The sequence below is a fragment of the Coffea arabica genome, chromosome 5e (genome assembly GCF_036785885.1).
Source record: "Coffea arabica cultivar ET-39 chromosome 5e, Coffea Arabica ET-39 HiFi, whole genome shotgun sequence".
In the NCBI taxonomy this organism is placed as follows: Eukaryota; Viridiplantae; Streptophyta; class Magnoliopsida; order Gentianales; family Rubiaceae; genus Coffea; species Coffea arabica.
The window spans coordinates 6,214,050-6,237,865 of record NC_092318.1 but is presented as its reverse complement, the minus strand read 5'-3'; the positions used below and the strand labels follow the sequence as shown (position 1 = coordinate 6,237,865).

The window sequence follows — 23,816 nt, the reverse complement described above, 5'->3', positions numbered from 1 at the left end:
TAGTAGACCCACCCGACGGGGTAGATCCAACCCCAGTCTCGGGCCCCGCACATGAGTCCTCGTCGCTCACACCTTCGACCACGTCCGCGCAGAGATTCAGGATCGATGCGGCTCGAATCTTCACCTTTCGGGCTCTCTTATACTCGCGCTCACGCGTCTCCCTAAGCTGAGTACAGAGGTCATCTACGCTATCATCTGCCTCAAGCACGTCGTACTCCAATCCCTTAATACGCTCGGCCTATTTCTCATTGGCTGCCCTAAACTGGTTCACCTCGGCCTCAAGCCTAGCCTTATCTTCGGCCAACTCCTTACGCTCCTCGGCCACGACCAACACCAGAGCGTTAGGGTAAGCGTACTTGTGTCGACACTCGTAACGTCGGAGGCGGTTAGCCGGGCTCCAACGCACAACGGTCCATCTGGGCCGGATCTGGTACGGAATCACCGGAAGCACCCCACGGGGTAGCTCTCCAGCAGGGGGACTACTAGGCTCACCATGACCGTCCATCCTACACCAAAAGAAGAAATAAGTATAATAATCTTAAAGGACGTAACCAAAATAATCCTCAAATCAAGCATTTCTAATATACCCAAACCAATTCAAACCTAAGCTCTAATACCACCTGTGACAGCCCCACCTTCCCCAAAGGCGAACCAAAGGGGTTAGCGGACTGCCTGCCCAACTCTCGTCAGGACTAACGGTTCAGTTTAGAGCGATTTAATGCGTTTCGGAACTTACAAACACGCGTAAACAAGTAAAAATGTCAAAAAATAAAAAAAATGAAACCAGAGTCGGCCATGAATAGTAATCGACACGTCAAAACCTAACAAAACATCAAGCAAATTTTTACATGCTGAAATTTAGCAGATACAATCCAAAGTGACATACCAAAGTGATTCAAAAGTGGATACAAGTACGGTTTGCCAAATCAAAAGGGAAATGGACCCAAAAGTACATTTAGGGTTTCAATCAATGAGCTATACAAAAGATATGTCCAACTAACTCAATTCGGCAACCAACTATCAATTGCAGTCCAAAAGTATTTATTTTCCTGTAAGGAAAACAAAAGGAATAGGGTGAGCTTGCGCCCAGTGAGATAATACCACTCAAGCAGCAAATTTCACATAAGCATAAAGCTTTTCATTCCAATTCATCAAAAGTAAGCAAAGACACACATCAAAAGTGGGGATAAAAGGATACGGGCGGCTCTCAAGAGCCCTTTTCCTCGTTTGCATTCTTGATCGGATCTCATTGACTCTCCGTCAATGTTTCAAAGTAATCAACCGTAGACTCCATTTTACTTCCATTCCTTCCACCCAACATACCCCTACCGGGCCCGAACTCCAAACACTTGCAATGTGGTATTACTCGAGTATACCAGAATCGAGAGTCTCTCATACTACAAGATTCCATATAACAGTCCCCAAGGTTCATTAATTGGCACGACCAAGCCCTCGCCGGCTCGATTCAATCAACTACCAATGGGGTTGAACTCAATGGTAATAATCATGGTCGTTGGATACTCGTCCAAACGACACCAAGTCAAGTACTTTCATTTCATGTAACATTCGATGTAACATTGCAATAACAACAATGATATAAGGCATATAAGTGAAAGTGATCAAGTACACCCTCACTTAAGTCCATATCGAAGATGCAATAAACATTCAACACATCAAGTTCAAGTATCAAAGCCATAGAGTAACACACAAGTGAGTAGTACACTCACCAAACTTGAAAATGATATTTCATGCACCTCCGTCAAAGGAGCGTCGTAAACCACCGTCACGCCCTAAAACATGCAAACAAGTACAATGAGACTCGATAACGAGTCATAAAACAATGCCAAATACCACTAAAATAGGGTTCCATAAGCATACATAAGTATTAGAGGAAATCAGAAAAATCCGGAAATGGAGTTAAGTGTTAACCCAAAAAAAATAGTTTTTGACATCATTTTGCGGTTTTGGCACCAAAGGCACTAAGATTATCAGATAAAGGTACAAGATACACCGTTTCGAAGCTAAGAGATAGGGCTACAATATTACAGAAGGTCACTCAGCCCAGTTTTGAGTGTAACCAGGTCAAAAATGCAATATACTACACCAGAACAGCAAAAATAGGTTCACAAATCGTATTCTGGTGCAAACATCATAAATCAGGCTACCTAAGTCCAAATCTAGTAATTCCAAAGCCATCCGAAAGCTAAGAAACAGGGCTACAATTCATCAGAAGACCTCAACAACCAATTCCGAAGCATTCCCAACCAAAATAACCCATTACAGAAGCAATTCTCAAATTCGGGTAAAACCAGGGCAGCAAGGGTAATTCCATCTTTTCTCAAGCTACGCTATTCTGATTGACTTGAAATTTTGTAAGCATCTCTAAAATATCATTATCTACAACTTTCATGTTTTAACCCAAGGCCAATTCAGCTCCTAACTATGAGCTACAGTGCCAGGAGAATGAAGAACAATGAAACCATAACCTTTCAATTTTCTTTCCAAAACAGAAATTACTTGCAATTAACCACTTTTCCGACCTTCCAGCTTCCTTAAATACCATTTCCAATCATCATACATGGCTACACCATAATAATCATATTAAAACAGAAATCACATGATTAAATAGAAAAATGTCATCAATCTCAACCCAATTCATGAAATAGCACCAATAATCATCACCTCAACTCACATAAGTTACTAATTAAACATTATTGGAAGGAAAAGAGTAGTTCCTTAGTCACTCACCTTATAACACAAGATAGGAAGCAATTCAACACCTTAGCTTTCCAAACAACTTCACCAATCACCTCAAAATCACTAAGTGGAGAAGTTTTATGGAGCAATTACAAATTTAACCGGTTGAAATTGAAGATTGAGCAAGGTTGGAGCAAAATTTTGGAGAGCTTTTCTTTTCTTTTCTCCCTAGAGAGAGCCGGCCATGAGCTTGCAAATTTTGGAGATTTTTGGGTCAACTTTTTGAGTTATTTTGATAAATTGGTAAGAGAATGAATAGTGGTCAAAAATGGTAATGAATCTCTAAGTGACACTTGTCACTTTCATTAATTGCTTGCCTAACTTTTGTCTCTCTTACACCAATCCACTTGGTAACCTCTAATTATCTCTTAACACCCGATAAATTTAATCCAGTATCCAAAACTTAACCTAACTGGCCGAACTTTTCGCCCTAGTGGGTCCCACGTCCGGTATACGCTCTTAATTTCTCAAAAACTATTCGATACTAGAAAAATCATTTAAAAACTATATCTGCTCCTTAAAAGTATCTAGAAATTTTCCTAATCACGAAAATGCAGAAAACAAGCCAGTGAATATAATAAAACCTAGGAAATGAAAAAAAAAATTATGGGTTCTCACAAAGGAGGAGGGTCTCATTGAAACTGAGACGGCAGATCCTTCAGCAACGGGCCTTCACGTGGTGACAGACTCTGCATTAGCTAGTACGTCTGGGCTGCAGGAGCAGGATAAGGCAGCGATACCAACTGCCATTGGTAGGGTAGACCGAAAGGGTAATGAGGCAGTAAATTGCAAAGGAGGTGTGATGCATATGGACATGCGTCAAGTTCTTCTGGCATAGCGCTCTCCAAATGCTGCTGAGACGAGGAAGGATAAGCTATTAGAGGTGGAGACCATGTTGGTGAAGAAGGCCAAGGCCAACTCCTTCGCTCAATCAAACACTTTTCAGGCATTACAAGAACTGGAGGAGCAGCATGAACCTAACGGTCTTCATGACATTGATTGGCAACCCTTGCACTTTCATTCTCGCTCTCTTTCTCCTGCTAAGAATGCGTGGATGAGCAGGGCCAAGCATAGATCCATGGGGGATAGTTCGAGGAGTGTGGTCATGGAGGAGTTGCAATAATTCCATGCCAAATTGAAGGAACGTTTCCGAGTCACGGGCATCAATAATGACACGCAACAAAACTCATGAGGCGCTACTACCTGTACGAGCCCGAGAGATGACTTAGCAGCCTATGTTGTAGCTCAAAAGACGTGGGCATCCACCAAAGTCGGATAGACATGGGAGTTCAGGTGCACCTCAGCAAGAAGTTGTCGGCCAAGGGAAACGACGGGGTCAGTCAGCTTCAATCACCAACAGTGAATTTGGTATGCCAGTTTCATCTCAAAATAACATTTCTTTAGACTGTTAATAGCTACACCAATCAACATGCTTATTTGGAATATAAGAGGGGTTGCTCAGCGGGGCTCCTTGTGTTATCTGAAGGAGCTGTGTTTACGCCATCGAGTTTAGCTTTTGGCACTTATTAAACCCCTAACAAATGTGTCTTCTATACACTCATTTCAAATTAAACATGGCTTTGACTTTGCCTCCTCATTCTTGGAGGGCAGGATATGGTTTTTTTTGTTGCAACATTTGGAGTGCTCTTTTCTCCCCCTAGCAAATCAATTAGTGCATGTAGACATTGTTTTACCATCGTCTTTCAAAATACCTGTTACAATTGTCCACGGTAAATACTCGAGGGCAGCAAGGCGGCTCTTATGGGCAGCTTTGGACGCCATTGCTAATGAGATGGAGGAGCCCTGGTTGGTTGGGGGCGAATTTAACGTTATTTCTTTAGTGCATGAAAGGAGAGGCGGGGCGACTCCAAGGAGGGGTGATATGGAGGATTTTCAAGAAGCAATACAGGTAGCCAATCTCGCTAAAGTGAATTTTGACGGCTTACAATTTACTTGGACTAACGAGCGGGTCTGGCAGAGGCTAATAGAGTCCTAATTAACAGTGCATAGAATTCAGCTTTTGGTTTGGTTTGCCTCTCACATCTTGCCAGAGGTAGATCAGACCACTCTCCCTTGTTGATACGATCCTCTAATATAGCAGGTGGTAGGAGTACTTTTCGATTTCTTAATGTATGGGTTAAGTACCCAGAATTTCAAGATGTGATTCGATAGTCTTGGACTCAATCGATTAATTCGATTGGTATGGTAGCTTTCTTTGCTAAGTTGATGCGGTTGCGACGATGCTTAAAGGAGTGGAATTGGCATAAGTTCGGCCATATCGATCAGACTCTAAAAGAAGCGAAGAAGAAGTTATTGTCTCGTCAATATTTGTATGATCAATAGGGAGGTGACAAGCTGCGGAGTAGTCTCAATGAGGCTAGAGCAAACTATACTCGACTTCTTACCGTGCAACAGGAATTCTAGCAGCAAAAAACAGCTATCAAGTGGTTGCAACACGGGGATGCAAATATAGCATACTTTCATGCTGTGGTGCAGCAGCAGCGTAATATGAACTATATCGGCTGTATACAATGTGAGGATAGAAGCTGGATAGAGTCTGTGCCCAAAATACAGAGCTCAACAATTCAATTTTTTGGTGCCTTGTTTGGATACAGAAATGATGTAGCTCCCCTAGCTAGCAGCATAGGGACGAGATGGAGTCAATGCCCTCGAAGGAGGAGATAAAGGAAGCCGTGTTCGCTATTGACAAGAATAGTACAGTGAGACCGGATGGATTTTCATCATTGTTTTACCAGTGTTGTTGGGACACCATCAAAGAGGACCTAATGGGGGCAGTAAAGGACTTTTTCTTAGAAGACACTCTGCTTAAGAGGTTCACAAGTACCATGATAACTCTTATCTCAAAAAAGCTAGGCGCAATAAGATGGTCAGAGTTCAGACCAATCAGCCTTTGTAATGTGAGCTCCAAAATTCTGTCAAAAATTCTGGCTAATAGGATTAATAAGGTGCTACCTCACCTAATCTCACCTTTGCAATCGGGATTTGTATTTGGGCCTCATATTGAGGACAATGTTTTGTTGGCCCAGGAGTTGCCAGCTGACATTAGTAGGAAGCTGAAGAAGCCGAAGGTTGCCCTTAAGTTGGATATGGAGAAGGCGTATAACAAGCTGGACTGGTCATTTCTAATGTCGATGCTCAGAGCTTTTGGTTTCGGATCATGGTTCATCGACTTGGTGTACCGGGCTCTCTCGAACAATTGGTTTTCCATCTTGATAAATGGGGAGCAAACAGGTTTCTTCAAATCCTTTCGTGAGGTTCGACAGAGAGATCCCTTGTCCCCGGCTCTGTTCATTATAGCTGCAAACTTTTTAACTCGTGGAATTCAGCATTTGTTTGACAATGGGCGACGCATGTTTTACAAGGCCTCTAGCGGCCAAGTCCCTATGCTGGCGTTTGCAGATGACACTATGATCTTTACACGTATTTCGTGGCATGGGTTGGGGAGAGTAAAAGATTTTCTAGAGCTTTATCAACGTGTTTCGAGTTAACGGATTAATACCTCAAAGAGTTCTTTCATTTGCTCTCACACACTGCTAGTCTCGAAAGACCATCTTGTTAGCTCTATCTTTGGCTTTCGTAGAGAACAGCTTCCTATTAGATATTTAGGGGCCCCCTTGTTTGTGGGACGGTTGAGACGGAGGTTATTTGACGGGATTCTAGACAAAGTGAGAGTCAGGATACACAGTTGGAGTTGCAAACTTTTGTCACATGGGGGAAAGGTGATTTTACTTCGGCATGTGTTGGCTTCCATACCGATATATTTGTTATAGGTGTTGGCACCCCCAAAGGTCATTGTACTTGCATCTGCTAAATAGCTTTCTATGGGATCATGCAGTGGAGCACCGTCGAATACACTGGAAATCATGGCAATGTCTTTGCTATCCAGTGGAGGAGGGTGGCCTGGGTTTTAAGGATTTCACAGTGATGAGTCAGGCGTTTGGATGAAGCTATCGGTAAGGTTGCGTAAAGGGGACTCACTATGAGCACAGTTCATGCGACAAAAGTATTTTAAACACGCATACCCGATGCTGGCGGATGCAACAAGAGGCTGTAGTATCTGACGGAGAATTTTCTGTATAAGGGAGATCGCCGATAAACAGATTTTTTGGCAAGTTGGGAAGGGGAAAATTGACTTTTGGAGGGATAAGTGGGCTTTGAAGGCGCCTGTGAGCAAAATTTGTGGCTTGGAAAATTACCCTCAGTAGCTTGTTGCGGTTTTCTTTCACGGAAGGGAGTGGGATATACGAAGGTTGGAAGAATGGGTGCCTTCATATGTGCTTAAAGCAATTCTTGCAGTGCAGTTTCAGCCTTCTTGTAAGGACACTTTAGTATGGAACACCTCTTCTTCAGGGGAATTCTCAACTAAATCGGCTTATGAACTGGTTCGGAAGAAATGTTGCTCCTCGCTGGTATTGCAAACGGTTTGGAATCCGATGGTACCATTGAAAATATCCTTTGTGGCTTGGTGAGTGTTGAACAATTCATTACCACTGGATTGTACTTTGCAGCAGCGTGGGATTGCCTTGGCATCTAAGTGTCAATGTTTCTCCGCGACGGAGACTACTCACCATGTTTTTTTTTTTTAGAATGCGGTGGCCACTGAGGTGTGGCGATATTTCCACTTCTTGTTTGGGATACCTTTTTTATAGCACTCTTGTCTTAGTGTGGCTATTAGGCACTGGGTAATGTCGACTCCTAGTGGTCACTTGCACCATATCAGAGGTATTGTACCGTTACTTCTTGTTTGGTTTGTTTGGCATAGGAGGAATACAGCACGGTTTGAAGGGGTTACGATGGATGTCGGATACATCATTAGTGAGGTGATGTGTCTTTTAAAGCTTTTGGGGGATGCCAACATAATCAATAAGAAACAGATGCTGGGTGATTCGAACTCGGTTATCGCACTATTTTGTCGTTTCAAGCAGAAGCAAAAGAAAGTGTGTATAGTCATAAAATGGACAGTGCCAAAGCTTACTTTTGTGAAACTCAACACTAATGCCAGTCTCAGGAATGGGATGGCGGTAGGAGGCGAAGTTCTTCATGACCATCAAGGGAAGGTTATCATGGCCTTTTACAAAGAGTTCGGAGATACGCAGGTGCTCAAGGCTGAGTCCTGGGCTCTGCTCCATGGCTTGGAGATATGCCGCTGTGTAGGATCTTGTCGAGTGGAGGCCGAAGTGGATTCAAAGACGCTTTATCAGTTGGTGATATCAAATAGACCGGCTACTTGGCCCCTTTGCAATATCAGTCAACATATAAGGACCCTGTTAGGAAGCCAAACTAGGCAGGTGCGTCACATTTATAGAGAGGCCAATGCAATTGCTGATGCTCTGGCGGGCTTCTCGGATAGGGGTTAAGGAATGTTTGACTCCTTCTCTAAATTGCCTTGTCATATTCAACTACTGGTTAACTTGGACAATGCCATCTACGTAGGAATTCGACGTGTGCATGTAAGGGAGGAGCGCTCCCAGTTTTCTACTTAAAAAATAATAAAAAAGAATGCTTTAAAAAAATATATATTGCATAGGTGACATATTAGAGCATCTTCTCATAATGTTCAACTTGAATGGTTTGTGATGTTATAAAATATTTAATCAAAGGTTATTTCTTATGAAAAAAAAAATACATAGGACGCTCTAGGCATATTCTCTTTTGTCAGCTAAACTTGCCCGTTAACTTGCAGAGGAAGGGGAGAAACCAGAACTATTGGCAGAATCACCTGCAAGGAGAAAGTGCGATGCACAAGATTCTGGATATTACAATTTTTCTTTTGGCTTTTTTTTTCTTCCGCTTTCTCTCCCTCTTTCCTTTGTTGTGTTTCTTCAACTACTATGAGTTTTTTTTTAGTGCATTTAAGAATTTGGTGGTTGAGAGAGTACTGTTGGGCTCAAATTAAGTACAATACTACCAATAGTACCATTTTTGCAGCAATTTAGTCACGGTGGATGGAGTGGGATGTTAGATTTTATTGTTATAAAATTTTTCATACTCTTTGATGGAATGGTTTTATTTATTTTTTTTCTTTGGGATGCTCAAGTCTTGAAATGTCAAATGCAATTATTAGTTTCCAAGTCTGTGTTGCATTGCGTTATGGGAGATTTAATTTAACGTTGCTTGTGTAAAACCAACCAATGTAATTCAGCTTTCATAGTACAATTATTATTTGGCACAAATGAACATTTGCTTGCTTATATCATCATTAACAAATGCGCATCATAAACTTTTTGTTTCCAATTTGCATCACCAAAAGATAGGTCCTAGACTCGTTTCAACAACCAATCTATTTTGATATTATATGTCCACTAGATATTTTCCTATTACATATTTGTAACGAAACGCCTTTCTGCTACTAATAACAAATTTGGCCCCTTTATGACATATCCACCTTGATTCTGGAAAGCACATACTTCTTCCTACTACTTCCCTCAAGTGGCCATTGGGCTTTCTTCTGATTGGGATGAAATGGTAACAAGTGCCAAACACACTCATCCACATAGCAACAATACCAAAAACTGAAAACTAGAAAGTACAAGAAATAAGTGTACTAAGCATGGCAAAATTTTAAAAATTAAAAATTAAAAAAAATTCTGCATACAGGTCCATTCTCTGCTTTGTTTCTCAAGCCTTGGCTACCATAATCTCTATCAAGGAAGTCCATGTTCCGTGGACAGCATATACTAAACCCGGTGCTACAATTGCCATATCCAGAGCCAAAACCCTGCCTTGTGCACAATTCTTCCTTGTGCACGATCAAGTGAAACAAAGTCGGCAAAACAAAACCCAGAATGATGCATACACTGCTCCCAATCAGAGACAAGAAATCAGCAAAATTTGGCACCAGGAGAGCCACCAACGTCACTCCCAAAACCGTGACCCATCTCATCCACAAAGCAATACCTAGCTTCACAGAATCTCCTCTCCGCCACCTCATAAACAAGGTTCATCATCAGTAAGAAAGTAAAGAATAGGTTAATGCGCAAACCCAACTGAACAAGGCTGCTCAATAGTCCCTGCCCAAAATTGGTCGTGATTATAACTTTGGTCTCTTCACTGAAAGCAAAATACCCCAAAATTCCAATTCCTCCATACATTAAGAAGATGAAGCCACTGCCCAGCCCAGGATTCTCACAAACTGCTGCTTCTCCTTTGCCTCTGACTCCAGCGGCAATACCATTTCGATCCCTTCAAAAGCATAAACCACCACCCAAATAGGTCCAATACAAAAGTAATCCCAAAAAAGGCCCAACACAAAAAAATACATTCCCTAGGACATACTGTTGACCCGTCCTCATTTGGACATCCATCCATCCATCCATCCATCAAACTATTCCCAAAAAAAAGGAAAACAAAAACAAAAAATGTCGATGTTGAACTTCAATTCTAAAAAAAAAAAAAAGTAATATCAGTTGATAATATAGTGACTTTGGTAATAAAATTGATAAGTTACAGTGTCATAGCCTGTCCTAGTCATCAATGTCTGGAAAAATCAAATTTGACATCCTATAGATGATAAACTGTCTCTCCCTCTCTTGTATGTTTCATTATGAATTCCAAAATTCTAATTTTTGTCCTTTTTCGTAAGTCAAATCAAGCCCCAGAAATGATGTGTTACAATTTTGATAGCGTTGCCATTGTCTCAAGCAGTAATTGTAAGAACACATTGGCTGGCAGAATTCGTGAGTGACCTATTTTTTTACCCTTTTTTATTACTTTATTTCATTTTAGAATTTTGCGTAATTTCTATTTAAAGATTCTGGAGTAAAGCCACCATTTTGTGGAATTTTATTTAACAATAATTCTAATAAAATTCTAAACACTGAAAATTCTATCATGCGCTACTTTCAAGGAAGTCCATGTTCCGCAGACGCAAATGCTAAACCCAGTGCTACAATTGCCACTTCTAGAGCCAAACCTTGCCACCCCAATTCTTCCTTGTGCACGATCAAGTGAAACAAAGCCGGCAAAACAAAACCCAGAACGATGCATACACTACTCCCAACTAGAGACAAGAAATCAGCAAAATTTGGCACCAGGAGAGCCACCACCGTCACTCCCAAAACCGTAACCCATCTCATCCACAAGCAATACCTGGCTTCATAGAATCTCCTCTCCACCACCTCATAAACGGGGTTCATCATCAGTGGGAAAGTAAAGAATAGGTTAATGCACAAACCCAACTAAACAAAGGCTGCTCAATAGTCCCTGCCCAAAATTGGTCGTGATTATATCTTTGATCTTTGGAGACTTCAGATTGGATTCAAGTCTCCTCTGCGTGTGGACTAAGAGCATCATATAGTGGTACGTGAGGAAGGCTACCGAGGAGAGCATAAGGACGCCCATCGCCCACCCTGTTCTCTTGAATATGTAGGGTAGGCCAAGGACACCTGCTCCCACTATAGCTATGAAGACATTAGCAAAAGTCTTGTTCTGGAAGAGAGATGATAGCCATTAGGGGCGACTAGGGGAGTATCTTCTCTAGGAACGTTCAGGACATACGAGAATGAGCTTGCTTTGTCCTTCTTGAATCCCATAATATTTTTTTTCTTAATTCAAGAATTTATGCTATGAATCCCAACCAATCACACATTTGGGAGGATGAACCCCTACCTAGCATCTGTGAAGTGGTGCAGGATAGATGTCCAGAGGTTGATAACGCGCACGGTCATTGTGAGGCAATGGTCCATCCTGGCAGAATTCAACATAAAGGATTTAATAAATTACATATGATAATCTAACGTTAAAATGAAAAGTCCCTATCACAAAGAAAAATATGCGGAATGTGTACTAGTACAAGGCTGTCAGAATAGCAAATTCATCCTTCAAACACTGTATCACTTAGCACTTTAGAGAAATTAGAAGGCCAATGGTATGGAAATTTTGAAAACGAAGTTAAGTATAAACAGTACTCTCACAGTTCAAAATAACAATTTAGCATTTAACTCGATAAATAACAGCCTTCTGTGACTTGAGAGCTGGACTAGTGACGTGCTTTAGCGGACACTAAAAAACATGGCAAGAAAGGATGTACAGTAGACCCAAATAAACACGTACAAACAGTATCTATATCTAGGCAGAAAGAAAGCAGACATAAAACACCAGCAATATATGCTGCTCTCACAAATCACAAGGATCTCACTTAACACACGTACAGGCTACACCTTGGCCTAACAGGAAGAAAAAATAGCTTTATAGTAATCAGGAACACGAGACTTCAATTTTAAAAAAAAAAAACCACAAACCAAAGATATCAAGTACGTCAAATAATGCAAAACAATTTTGTAGTTTTGTCACCACAATGAAAAGCTGCTGAATCAATTTCCAAAATAATGTATCTAGAAAACATTCTCCATGGTAACAGAAGTGCAAGACATTCCAAGTCAACAAGTTTCTTTGCGCTCAATCACCAAAGCTACATTGCTCAACAAAAGATTGGATGGAGATGAATAAAGATTGTTCAACTGATTATATCTTTGGGCATTGATGTGACATTTAAATAAAAGGCACAAATCAGAGCCAGAGAGACAGAGAAACAGAACCGCATGTTAGAAGATCAAATGCATTTTCCTAAGCTATAATATTATCATAATATTTATCACAAAGATAACAGACGCTTAAGTGACTAAAGCTTCACATAGTACTATTGGCTTTATCAATATAACGAGGAAATACAGAAAGGAATACTACCTCAGCCAAATTTATTTGGAAAGGCTTCACAAAATCTTCAAACATACGTGGCGATTGTCCTCTCATCTTTTCCTCGACTTCCTGAGAACAGAAACAGAAAGCACCAAAAGAGCTAACACCACAATCCCAAATCCTTCTTAGTTTTTCACTAACAAAAGTGGTAAACAAATACTTGAACAAACCTTATCCCATTGCAAATCTAGACACAGAAGGTTTAGGTCAAACAAGAATCCATCATTGAGCAAATAAGAAAGAAACACAATAATTAAGCACTACTTAATTATCACAAAGCACCGCAGAGAAAAATCACCATATAGACAGTTAATATCAAGACTTCCTGCAGGGAATATCTTCTTATAAACTTCCATCCAGAAAAGCAAGTTCATGTAGTTGCAGAGGTGTATACATAGCTGACTTTCCTAGAAAACCTTTGCTAGGTCTGGTCAAACTTATTTTCCTAACATATTGTTCTTTCTTGGGGGTATAGTACGCTGACTAGCCCAATGCAATAGTCAAGAAGGAAACGGAAAAAAATCTGGGAAACATTAATATAAATCCTTTTCTAAACAAAAGCTATTATTCGACATTTATACATACATACACACAAACATACATACGTTCATACATAAATACATAGATCTATGCATAGACTCCAAGACAGCATCTTTTAAGCAATACCAAGAGTACATGTTGACAACAAAGCTTCCTGCAAGAGGGACTTATATTAAATCATGAATGCATGAGGCAGTTAATCAGACTCTTATAAAGTAAATGATCTATTCATGCAGCTCCAAACGTATTTATTCATCAGAATAACACAAATGGGAGAGACAAAAAGAACGAAAAATTAGCCAATAAGGATAATATTTGTTATATGTCTCAAAGCCACAGACGAGAAGAATGAAACGTAAATAGTGACTCACCAATCCAGTTATCCTTGAGTGTTCAAGAAGTTCCTTTGCAATCATGTCTAGTATGTGCCTGTTCTCCATTAATTTCTTCATTGCAAATTCTTCTGTTTCTTCAATGTACTGCAACATAAGAAATTATAGTTTTCACTGAATTTGCAGATATGCAATATATAGAGAAGAAAGTGCATTGGAGACCCTCCTCCTCATATCTGTTTTGCTTGGCAGTGTAATCTGGTTCCACAGAGTAAATCTATAAAATTATTTCACCTTAGTGATGTTATGGGTTTCACTCTCATTTTGCTATGAACAGAAAAAATATCTAGTCATGAAAATTATTCTCATAAAGTTATCCTTTTGTGGTTACATAGTTTCTTCATATCTGGAAAAGTTTAGCTTAAAAGAAAGCTGAAGGTAGTAACAAGAACACAAACTTGAACTCGATTCTCCTTTCCTTAATAGTCCTGGAAACATGTTTGATTTTAGTAGCAGACAAGGATGTTCAAGACTCCCATATCTTCCACCTGCCAAGGTCTATAAATCTAAAGTGGTTTGGATGTGAGAAGTAACTGAATTATATTCTTCACTTATCTCAAACCAGAATAACCTTTATATGAGCAAAGCAATAACCACATTTGGGTGCAAAAAGATTCAGGATGTCTTTCAAGAAACATGAGACCATCACAAAGGGATATGTCCTTCAAGAAACATGAAACCATCACAAAGGGCTATGTCCTCCAAGAAACATGAAACAATCACAAAGGGATACTTCACTTACTCTTGCCAACTCCCTGGTAAATAGTTCAGAAACTTCAACTGTCATATCAGCAGGAATAACATGAGGATCGTCCCACTATATCACCATAACAAGTTGAAGCAGCATAATTAGTTGCTCAGAAAAATTAAGGATGTGATCATGCTTAAGCAAAAGGAATTCCTACAATGAAGCTTAAAATTCTTAAAAAAAAAAAAAAAAGAACTACCTTATATGTAATAAGCTCACGATCAGGATTATCTGGTCTCTCAACCAGTCCAAGTCTTCTTGTCAAAGCTGTAAGCCCCAACCTAGGATTTCCGGGGCTTATCACCATTTCTCGAGCAATCTAAAGGGAAAATGGAAATTATTACCAAGCAGAAGAGATAGGTCCCCATTTAACTCCAAACTAGATACTTAAAAACTAGCCCATCAGTGAAGCAGCTTCTTATCTGCTTTCAGAAATAGATCTGAAACTATTTACTTACCTTTGTAATCTTTTCCAGATCATCTTGTCCACCATCGGTAATATCATCCCCAAATACAATACGTTCAGCACATCGCCCACCATGAGCAACTACCATTTGCATTTTCATGTAGCCAAAGGTTGTATAACCTTGATCAACCATATCTTCTCGAGGATAAAACACAGATATAGCAGTTTCCTTTTCAATAGAACAAGGAACAGTGTTGGAGGCAACTCGGGCAAGATTAAGCGCTATAAATGTTCACAACAGGAGCTGTACCTTGCCACCAGGTAGAAGCTGAGAAAATGCATGCCAATCAAAACGAGGGAACAAGTGTGCCAAGACTATGTGTCCAGCTTCATGTACTGCCAGAAGTCTTTTCTTTTCAAAAGACACCTATTATGTGAACACATTAAACATGTGATGAAAAGAACATCTAGAAGGATCTCAAAATGTTAGCAGCGATACTCTTATTAGTTTGCATGCATAAAATGCTTACATTTTGTTCACACTTCTGCTGCTCTTCCTCCGTGAGAAGCACACCCATACCCTCAAGCAGTTGCTTGTCCAATACATCTACAATGTCTTGCTGGTAGATCTTAGTCTGCCCTTTTCTCACCTGTACAAGTAGTGAAAAAGCCTGTTAGGAGTATTTTGTTCATCATCTGTATGTATACAATACAAGTGAAATAGAAGACAACAATCATATCTAGAGCCAAAGGTCATGAAAAGTTCCAACTGTTGAGAAAGCCTCAACATCTTGAAGATCTTTCTGCATGGATTTAATACGTTGAGCTCACAAAAAAGGGGGGGAGGGTTGGGAAGTAAATATTATATCCGAGTTGCATCTTAAGTTCTCATGTTTAACCAAATATATATCTTGAGATAGACTTTTAAACATCAGCTGCAGTTTAGGAAGGCTATACATTTTGAAACTCAAGATATTTAATTTATCCATTACACAAATAATATCAGAGGATTAAGCCTTGATCTCAATAATCAGGATTTAAGAATTCAAATGCAAAAGGATAAGAGATCTGCCAACAAGTAATCCGCAAAACATGGTGATAAAAACTTTATTAATTCTGCAAGCTTTCTCTTGAACAATAAAACATTTCCATGTTCATTATTCCATTCCATCCATTAAAACAGAGGTCACCAGAATATGTACACAGTAGATCAGAAATATAGCTTGTAAAGCACAGAGATGACTAACTTACCGACATTATTCCAGCTTCATTCACTAGGTTTCTAATATCCGCTCCTGAATATCCAACAGTCCGAAATACAAGCTGCACAAGTAAAGAGACAAGATTGTCACAAGTAAACCATTCTCCAGACCTTTTAGTCAGAAGCCCCTTTACTCCAAAGCCCCATGGAGGTAAAATATTTAACAGAGAGAGAGGGCAGGAGAGTAAATTCTTAATTAAATAGTAGCAGACAAAAGAAAACAAGACTCTCCTTCCACCGATACATTAAATGGAAGGGGACCACGACCTGCATAGAAAGAGATTGAAAAAACCCCCCATATGATACCTCGGAGGAGTTGTAAAATCGGTGAAGATTGATACAAGAGTTCAGCAATTAGACACATTATACCTTCTCAAAATCAACATCCTCTGCAAGTCGTTTACCAGCACTATGCACACCAAAAATTTGTACACGTTGCTTTGCATCAGGTAATCCAATATATAAACGACGGTCAATACGTCCAGGCCGAACAAATTCTAGGTCCAATTCATCTGGCCTATTAGTAGCACAGATGAATATGACAGCTTGCCTCAATGAGAACCTGTCAACACCTGTTCTTTCTTTCCTGGGAACAACAGACTTCCCTTTGTAAGTGGTAATATTAAACTTGAAATTACTAAACAGCAGCTGCAAATTTCAATATGGACAATTATAAAATTGTGAAATTGACTCTATCCCTTCATCTATCTCTCTCTTTCTACTCCCACCCCTTCCTTCTCCTTGCCAATCTTTATTCGATTACAACATGTTCCCATGATTGATATACATCCAGTCAGAAGTACAACAATATGCAATGTGGAAACACTAATGTTAGTGAAGTTATGACAACAATTGTCAGAAACTCTAACTTGATACTACTAATAAATAGAGAAGCCATAACTAGCTCCACTGTTTCTTTCCTAGTGCATGGCAACAATACATCAAAATGCATAAACGTTCACCATCTATTAATCACATGAAAGCAGTATAATTTATTATTCAGTTTAGCAAGTCTGTCATTTTAAGTCTTACATCACATACATAGTCTCATAATATGATCTTTGTAACAAAAACAGGAACTCTCTCTTACAGTTGAATTCTGATTGAGCACACAACCCTATAGATTTAAAAAGTTTACCATGCTACTAAACATCCTTCACTAGGAGACCAAGATGGAACAACATGAAACACCACACACATCGAATCATCACTATGAATTTCCCTCACAATCACTTGTATGTGGATAATTCCTCCTGGATTCACAAAACTGAATCTCAAGCAAACAAAGTGCTGTGGTCAAAATTTTGGGGATTCCAGGAAATAACATCCTAAATCTTAAAAAGATAAACCTGCCAGATCAATACTTAGATACGCAGAAGCAATATAGTTGTGGCATAAGGAAGACACTAACTCTCCATCAAGCTGAGCAATAAGAGCTTCAAATGTTGCTCTTCTTCGTGGATCCTTTCGGGCATGCCTCCCAGCAATAGCATCAATCTCATCAACAAAAACAAAAGCAGGAGCCTGCATAAAGAAGGATGATTAAATTTTGTTCTTCCTAGACATAGCACGAAGGCATCGAAGGTTTTTTGGGGGGAAAAAATTTAAACACAAAAAATCCTAAAACAAAACTAATGAAAATCAGAATGTGTTTTTCCAAAAGCTCCAAAGGCAGAGAATTCTTGCCTGATGATCTTTAGTAAATTTCATGTATAAGAACATGATCAACAGAAAAATAATGGGGAACTGATAAACGTAAAGCATGGAAACATTAAACACGCAAAAGGGAAATTTAGAAGACACAGCAGTCTTTGTATCAAGATGTTTCAGAAGCAGAGGGTGGCAGAAAGGAATGAAGAGGAGAGGAGAATGGAGATGGTCCGAATCAAACTTTTGTTCTAACACAAGGAAAAAAGAAGCTTAACCACAAGCCTACATCACCATCTACATTACAAGATATCGAACAAGGTTTTCAAACTGGCCAGACTTACATTTCTCCTAGCAATAGAAAACATTTCATTTATTCTTGCAGCACCACTTTTTTCACTGTCTGTAAACTCTGCACCAGAAGCAAAAACAAAAGGCAACCCACTTTCCTTTGCAAGAGTTCGGGCAAAAAGTGTTTTGCCTGTTCCAGGAGGTCCAGAGAGAAGCACACCCTGTAAAGCAAATAACATGACACGAAAAAATTACAACTCATTAATTCTTGGCATATTTTATCCACTGTTTTAATTATCAACATATGAAGCTTACCCGCACAAACTTCACTTCTTTTTCATAATAATGCATGGGATTTCCCATGTATATCATCAACTCATCTAGTAGATCCCAGACATCTCCTCCCAGTACTACTTCTTTGTACATAGACTTTGTTTCCCCAACTTCCCCTACTGGCTGAGAAAGTGGCGGAATAAGAGATCAAAAATAAACTCAAGACGAAGAAACTACAAATTTAGAGACAATAAAATTTACCAAAATGAAATTTTCAGCATAAGCCATGTCGAAGAGTTGATTGTACTTCTTATAAAGGAAACGTCTTGAAGTGATGTGAAGAAGCATCAGAGATTCTCTTATGAACCACAATATCAGTATTCCAGGCAGCAAAGCAAAGACAACATTAAGAAAGTAATGAATCTGCCGCTTTTGGAGGAGATCAACTTCAGCACCAGAACTTGATATCATCTCAAACAAATAAGGATCAAGTGGCATATCTACCTGAGAAAGTACAATGCATCAATAAGCAATTTCAAATGAAAAAGAATACAATTTCAGCTGAACCATAACCAAGAGCTACAAAGCTCACAATATACTCCATTGGGAACCCTTCTTTCATTGTCACATACAACCTTTTCAGGTCTTCTGTGAAAACAATAGCAGCAACCTGCAAAAATCAAACACAAATCATAACCTGACTTCTACAGTTGACCCCAACAATTTATTGCACCTAGCATCAAATAAGGGATATCAAAGAAATCTAACATCTCACATCTCACACTCCCACTGGAGTTCATCAATGAAATCTAACATCTCACACTCCCACTAATGGAAGCCAACCAGTCAAGAAAGCGTTGCACAGTTCAAGTTTTATGCATACACAAGCATGACATAAATAACATTGCTCCATCTGCATCATATTTTTTACCAAGTATGTTTTCATGTATGTGAACTTTACAAGTTCTCTCCCTCATCAGTGCAGAAATGCGTGAGGAAAGATTCTCCAATTTCCTAAATGGCAAGACGAAGAAAGACACAGAAGGATGAACTACTAGAATCATTACCTCAGAAGAATCAAGTTTTTGAAGAAAATACATGTAAGGAAGTTTAGGGCGGTAGCGCCACCATCTTTTAGAAATCCACAGCGCTCGGTTTCCGTGGTTGTTCTTGACCTTTTCAAGAACATCTTTGCGCAGGCTATTCTCAACTTCTTTCATATCGAACTCAACTACATATCTGGCATTCAATGAATCTAATTGTTCAGCTAACTTATCCTTCTGAAGGATTTCATTCCATGCTTGAAGCCTTTGACGCCAAGTTCCTTGACTCTCCTGATTTTCTCCTGCAAAAGAAGGTTGTTAAAAAAGCTATTTAACCACATTAACAGGCCATCACGCAGATCGTGGGGCACTTAAGGCGGCAGCTGGCACCTAACAGCATCTTGACCCCCATCAAATTTCCACTTTGTACTACTCACAAAAGAGAAAAAAATTCAGATTCATGCCAAATCCAAGTTTGCTGCTCCAATTTTTACCAAAGTAATGCTGATTTTGTTTAGTCCTTCAGGTATGTAAAAGAGACATAACAAACCAAACAATAGCATTTCCACACTTGTATCTTCTTGCCTCATCAGTAGTCAGTTGAAGTCCATTATTTTTACTTACAACATTATCACATGTATACAACTGGTCAAAGAAAATAGTTAAAGCCGGGAATTCCACCAGGACATAATGGAAACATTGTATAAAAAATATTTGCTGGTACAACATTCCATCCTTATGTTTTCTATAAACTAACTCTATATAGGACGTTAAATTACCAAATCAGCTAAAATTTAATTAACTTAAAACATAGAAAACAACTCAATATCCAGTCCCAGGTCCTTAATAAAAAAAATAAAAAAAAGCACGCATCAAGTCAAAAATTAATGTACCCAGGAACCTTGTTAAATGAAGATTTAAAAACATTAATCTTTTTCCCTTTTCTTATTTTCACGGGTAGTGTCACAAAATGGTCTGTAAAAGGAGCATGCCCACTAACTTGAGGGAAGAAAAACAGACTTGCAAACTCACCCAAAATTGTTAAATCTTCTTTCAAAACCTTCTTCTCTTCTTTGCTCAATTTCACATCTTGGTCTATAATTTCTTTTACACTGTCCCGGGGATGATCATCATCATCATATGCATCTTCCCCAACAAAAGAACTATCATGAACAAGCGTTCCATCAGGTCCTTCAATAAACTTTTTGAGTTTTAGGCCCTTTGGAGTTGTCTTCCTCCACAAACCCTTTTTGAACCTGCATTAAAGAACAAACATCTGAGATAACGAGTGCAATCAAAAGACACTTTAAAAAATAAAAGAAAAAAATCATGGCAGCGGGTATTGAGACAGTCAAATGACAAACATTATCAAGGAAGTCATAAGTATGTCATCAGGTAACATTGGAACGTGTATATAAAAGTAAATATGCAGAAGATTCGTGTCATAGTAACTGTTCAAGTCATGTGCTCCTGGGTGAGAGCTGAAATCGTACTCTTCCAAACTAAAATCAGGTGAGATAGGAAAAGTAGCACACACTTTCTGACATTTGTGGGAGTAGGCTCAGGAATGAGAGCCTCCATATATGCCTCAGCCAGCTCTCTTCTTTCTCGATTAATAACAGGTGCTTGAATTGCCTTGTAAATTCCTCGAGAAGAAGCCACCATAACAAGTGCATAAAGAATTAGAACACCAATTCTCTTGGCTTCCCAATTCTTTACGTCCTGAAAACCCAAACAAGAAAACAAGCACATTACCTCAGTTGAGATTCACACTGAGAGGGGCCATCAATCAAGAACTTTTAAAAAAACCCAAAAAAAAAAGATGATGCTAATAATTCAATGGTGCCAAGTATGCAGAGCAACAGAATCAACCCATGCATTTATTATTATTATTTCACAACTCCAAAAAAAAAAATTGAATTGCACAAACGGAAATACACAGAGTTGTGTGTATTATTTAAAATTACCTTCCAGCGATCCAATTTATTCCAGTTGACGAAATCGGGAAGTAAGTGGGACCTAAACCTTTCCAGCGCAGAGTGGGGCAACTGGACAGAGCGACGAAGTGGAGCAGCGAGCCGAGCCAGTGTGGCAATAGCGTCATGTTGAAAATCAATACCGGTTTGTTGCTTGAAATTTGTAAAGAAGCGGCGAGAAAGATGGAGCCAAGAGAAGCCAGCAGCAGCATCGGAAGCGGAGTGGTCGAGAGGGTTATCATTACTAGTAGAATCAGAAGAAGAAGAAGAGGAAGCTAAAATGGGGGTCCTTTGGGATTTTTTATGGCAGGAGAGCTTAGACATGTAAGTGAAGCGAGAAAATGAAGCAAAAGGGCGGCTCACGGGAAGAAGAAAGAAGTTTGAAAGAGTAGAGGAAGGAGGAGGAATGTTAGGGCTGAGGAGGAGGTGTTGTTTGGCAGTTATAGTTGGTGGCGTTGAAGTGGAGGACAACTGAAATGGGTGACCGCCGGCCGCATAATTCAATGTGCTTATCTCCATGGTTGGTTAAGTACATTAACCCTGATGATGAATAAGAAAGTGCTTCAGAAAGCAGCAGCAGCAGAAGATGGTAGTAGTAGTCTAGTCAAAGGGCTAGAAAGAAAGAAAGCAGCTGCACCACCGGCAAAAATGGTTTTGAGACTTCGGCTTCTCTCTTCATTCTCAGTTTTTCCTCTCCCTCTATCTTTGAATGCTAGCCGGAAATTGGGAAAGCACCCTCCGAGGTCCAGGTGACAAATGCGGGTCCGGGCAATGATAGTGTTAGGCAATCAATCATGGGGTCAATCAAATTATCACGCGTCTAGGCCCAACACCAAATAGGCCCAACACAAAAGTAATTAATTCGGTTATTTGACTTATAGAAATTTAAATCGATTTCAAATTCGAATTGAATATAACCGAATTCATTTCGCAACCGATTTTGAATTCGAAAATGGTAATGAATTCGGTTAGCCCGAATTCATTTTATTATTAAAAAAAAAAAAAAAAAAACCCTGCTGAGATAACCCTGTTATCAACATAATAGCTACGCTGCTTCTGAGTCCTAACACAACTGTAATCAATCTAATATTCTAATTACAAACTTACATGCTACAAGCCTACAACACCAATTCATGTGAATTGCAAAATCTCAGCTTTATGCCTTTACACAGCTATAAAATTGTTACTCAAATGAACAATCAATTCATAATTTTAGCCACACAAAATAGGCAATATGAAGACATCGAAACTATTGAGCTAAGCTGACAAGTATAATCAACCAATTTACATTATTATTCAAACCCTAAATGGCACTGATTGAAAGCAATTAAGCAAAAATCAAACATAAAAAAGATAGTTTAGGGATATATGAACTTACCTAAGTGAGCCAGCACGGCAATGAACCAGAGATGAGCAATGATTGGCGCTTTGGCTTCGGCAGTGACGAACCAGCACGGCGTATGGATGCGGTAATTAAGGTCGGCTAATGGTTAAGATGAACTGGTGAAGTGAGAACTGAGATGGAGACGTAGAGTGCGGCGGAGAGCAGCTTCGATTTGGGAGTGAAGCTTTGAAGGGCAGAAGGCAGAGTCGCAGGAGAAGAAGAAGAAGACTTCGTTAAACTCGTTTTTGTTTCTTAGATTGACTAGAAATTTTCTAGATGTGCAAGGCACGGCCAATGCCCAATTTGCTGTGTAAAATATATTGAAAAATTCCCTATAACTCTCATTTTTAAAATTAATAGAACATGAAAGATCTTAATTGTCGTCATGTTGAGAAACCATGTCCATGTGCAAACTATTAGAGCAGTAGGGTAATTAAAGTAATGTCCATGTCCATGTGCAAAACCAGGGAAACTAATATAACAAGGAAGCTGCAAAATAATTGAAGACTGAGGTATGTTAAAAGTCTTTGTCCCCCCAAGTTAGGATCGGTCCATTGAACAATCCCCTTTCAATGAATCAAGATATGGAACTCAGAAGTGCTTATCTGTGCCAAGAATTAATTAGTGCATGACCAGTTCCTAAAACCAAAATTTAAGCAAAAACCAAATTATATCAAACAAATCATGATTTGAGTGCAGATTCTACTTGTTGAGCCCCAAAACATGTGGAAAATTAGAACCAAGACAGTAGAAGCTGTGGAAATACTCTTTAACTGGTCTTTGGTCCTAACTATGATAGTCACTAACATGACAATTCAGTAAAAGTCAAAAACAATCGATGAAATTAATGTTTCCAGGTTTATCAAAGTATCGTTTCCAATAGAATTTAAAGATAGTTCGAGCCATTGCAAGACATTAAAGGATCATTCAGCATACAAACACAAAGGCAAAAGTAAAATCATTTTTGTTTAGGACCAAACAATAAGCTAAAGAACATTTGTCAAATCATCTAATACTCCATAACAATGGGACACGTAAATTTTTAGAAAACTAAACCAGTGTAGTGGTAAAGCTACCTTTAGAAGCAAATCATCAAACACAAAGCATGCTACTATTGTAAGAGATGAACTTCTTTGAATGTCACATTGTAAAAGCCACCAGAGTTGCTAAGAATTAGACCATAACCGGTCCATATCTACTGTAGCTAAACTGACGCTTTTTATATAGTTAAGTTATATGACGTGACATGACTAGCATTTTAAATCGTGTTATGCACGGGTTTATATTTCAAATCAAAATTATATTGTATATATTTATATATTTTGGTACAAAATAATATATATATATATATATATATATATATATATATATATATATATAT

General features: G+C 39.1%; 2 protein-coding genes across 2 annotated transcripts; both read right to left on the bottom strand.

Moving 5' to 3' along the window:
• Positions 1–9,318: 9,318 nt before the first annotated feature.
• On the bottom strand, positions 9,319–10,154 carry LOC113688422 (amino acid transporter AVT3A). The gene is given in 4 exon segments (XM_072048379.1): positions 9,319–9,495; positions 9,497–9,670; positions 9,672–9,895; positions 9,898–10,154. Coding segments are annotated over 4 exon segments (639 nt in total). The 5' UTR covers positions 10,040–10,154; the 3' UTR covers positions 9,319–9,396.
• A 375-nt stretch (positions 10,155–10,529) lies between these two features.
• LOC113743595 (ATP-dependent zinc metalloprotease FTSH 12, chloroplastic) lies at positions 10,530–21,797 on the bottom strand. The gene is made up of 19 exons (XM_027271646.2): positions 21,043–21,797; positions 20,613–20,797; positions 20,108–20,331; positions 19,100–19,377; positions 18,625–18,702; positions 18,294–18,536; positions 18,075–18,215; positions 17,813–17,980; positions 17,233–17,345; positions 16,191–16,407; positions 15,812–15,883; positions 15,091–15,210; positions 14,871–14,987; positions 14,613–14,789; positions 14,354–14,473; positions 14,149–14,223; positions 13,386–13,493; positions 12,463–12,543; positions 10,530–11,463 (listed from the first exon to the last, which is right to left on the bottom strand). The coding sequence occupies exons 1-19, from the start codon at positions 21,568–21,570 to the stop codon at positions 11,386–11,388; spliced, it is 3,123 nt and encodes a 1,040-aa protein (XP_027127447.1). The 5' UTR covers positions 21,571–21,797; the 3' UTR covers positions 10,530–11,385.
• Positions 21,798–23,816: the final 2,019 nt, after the last annotated feature.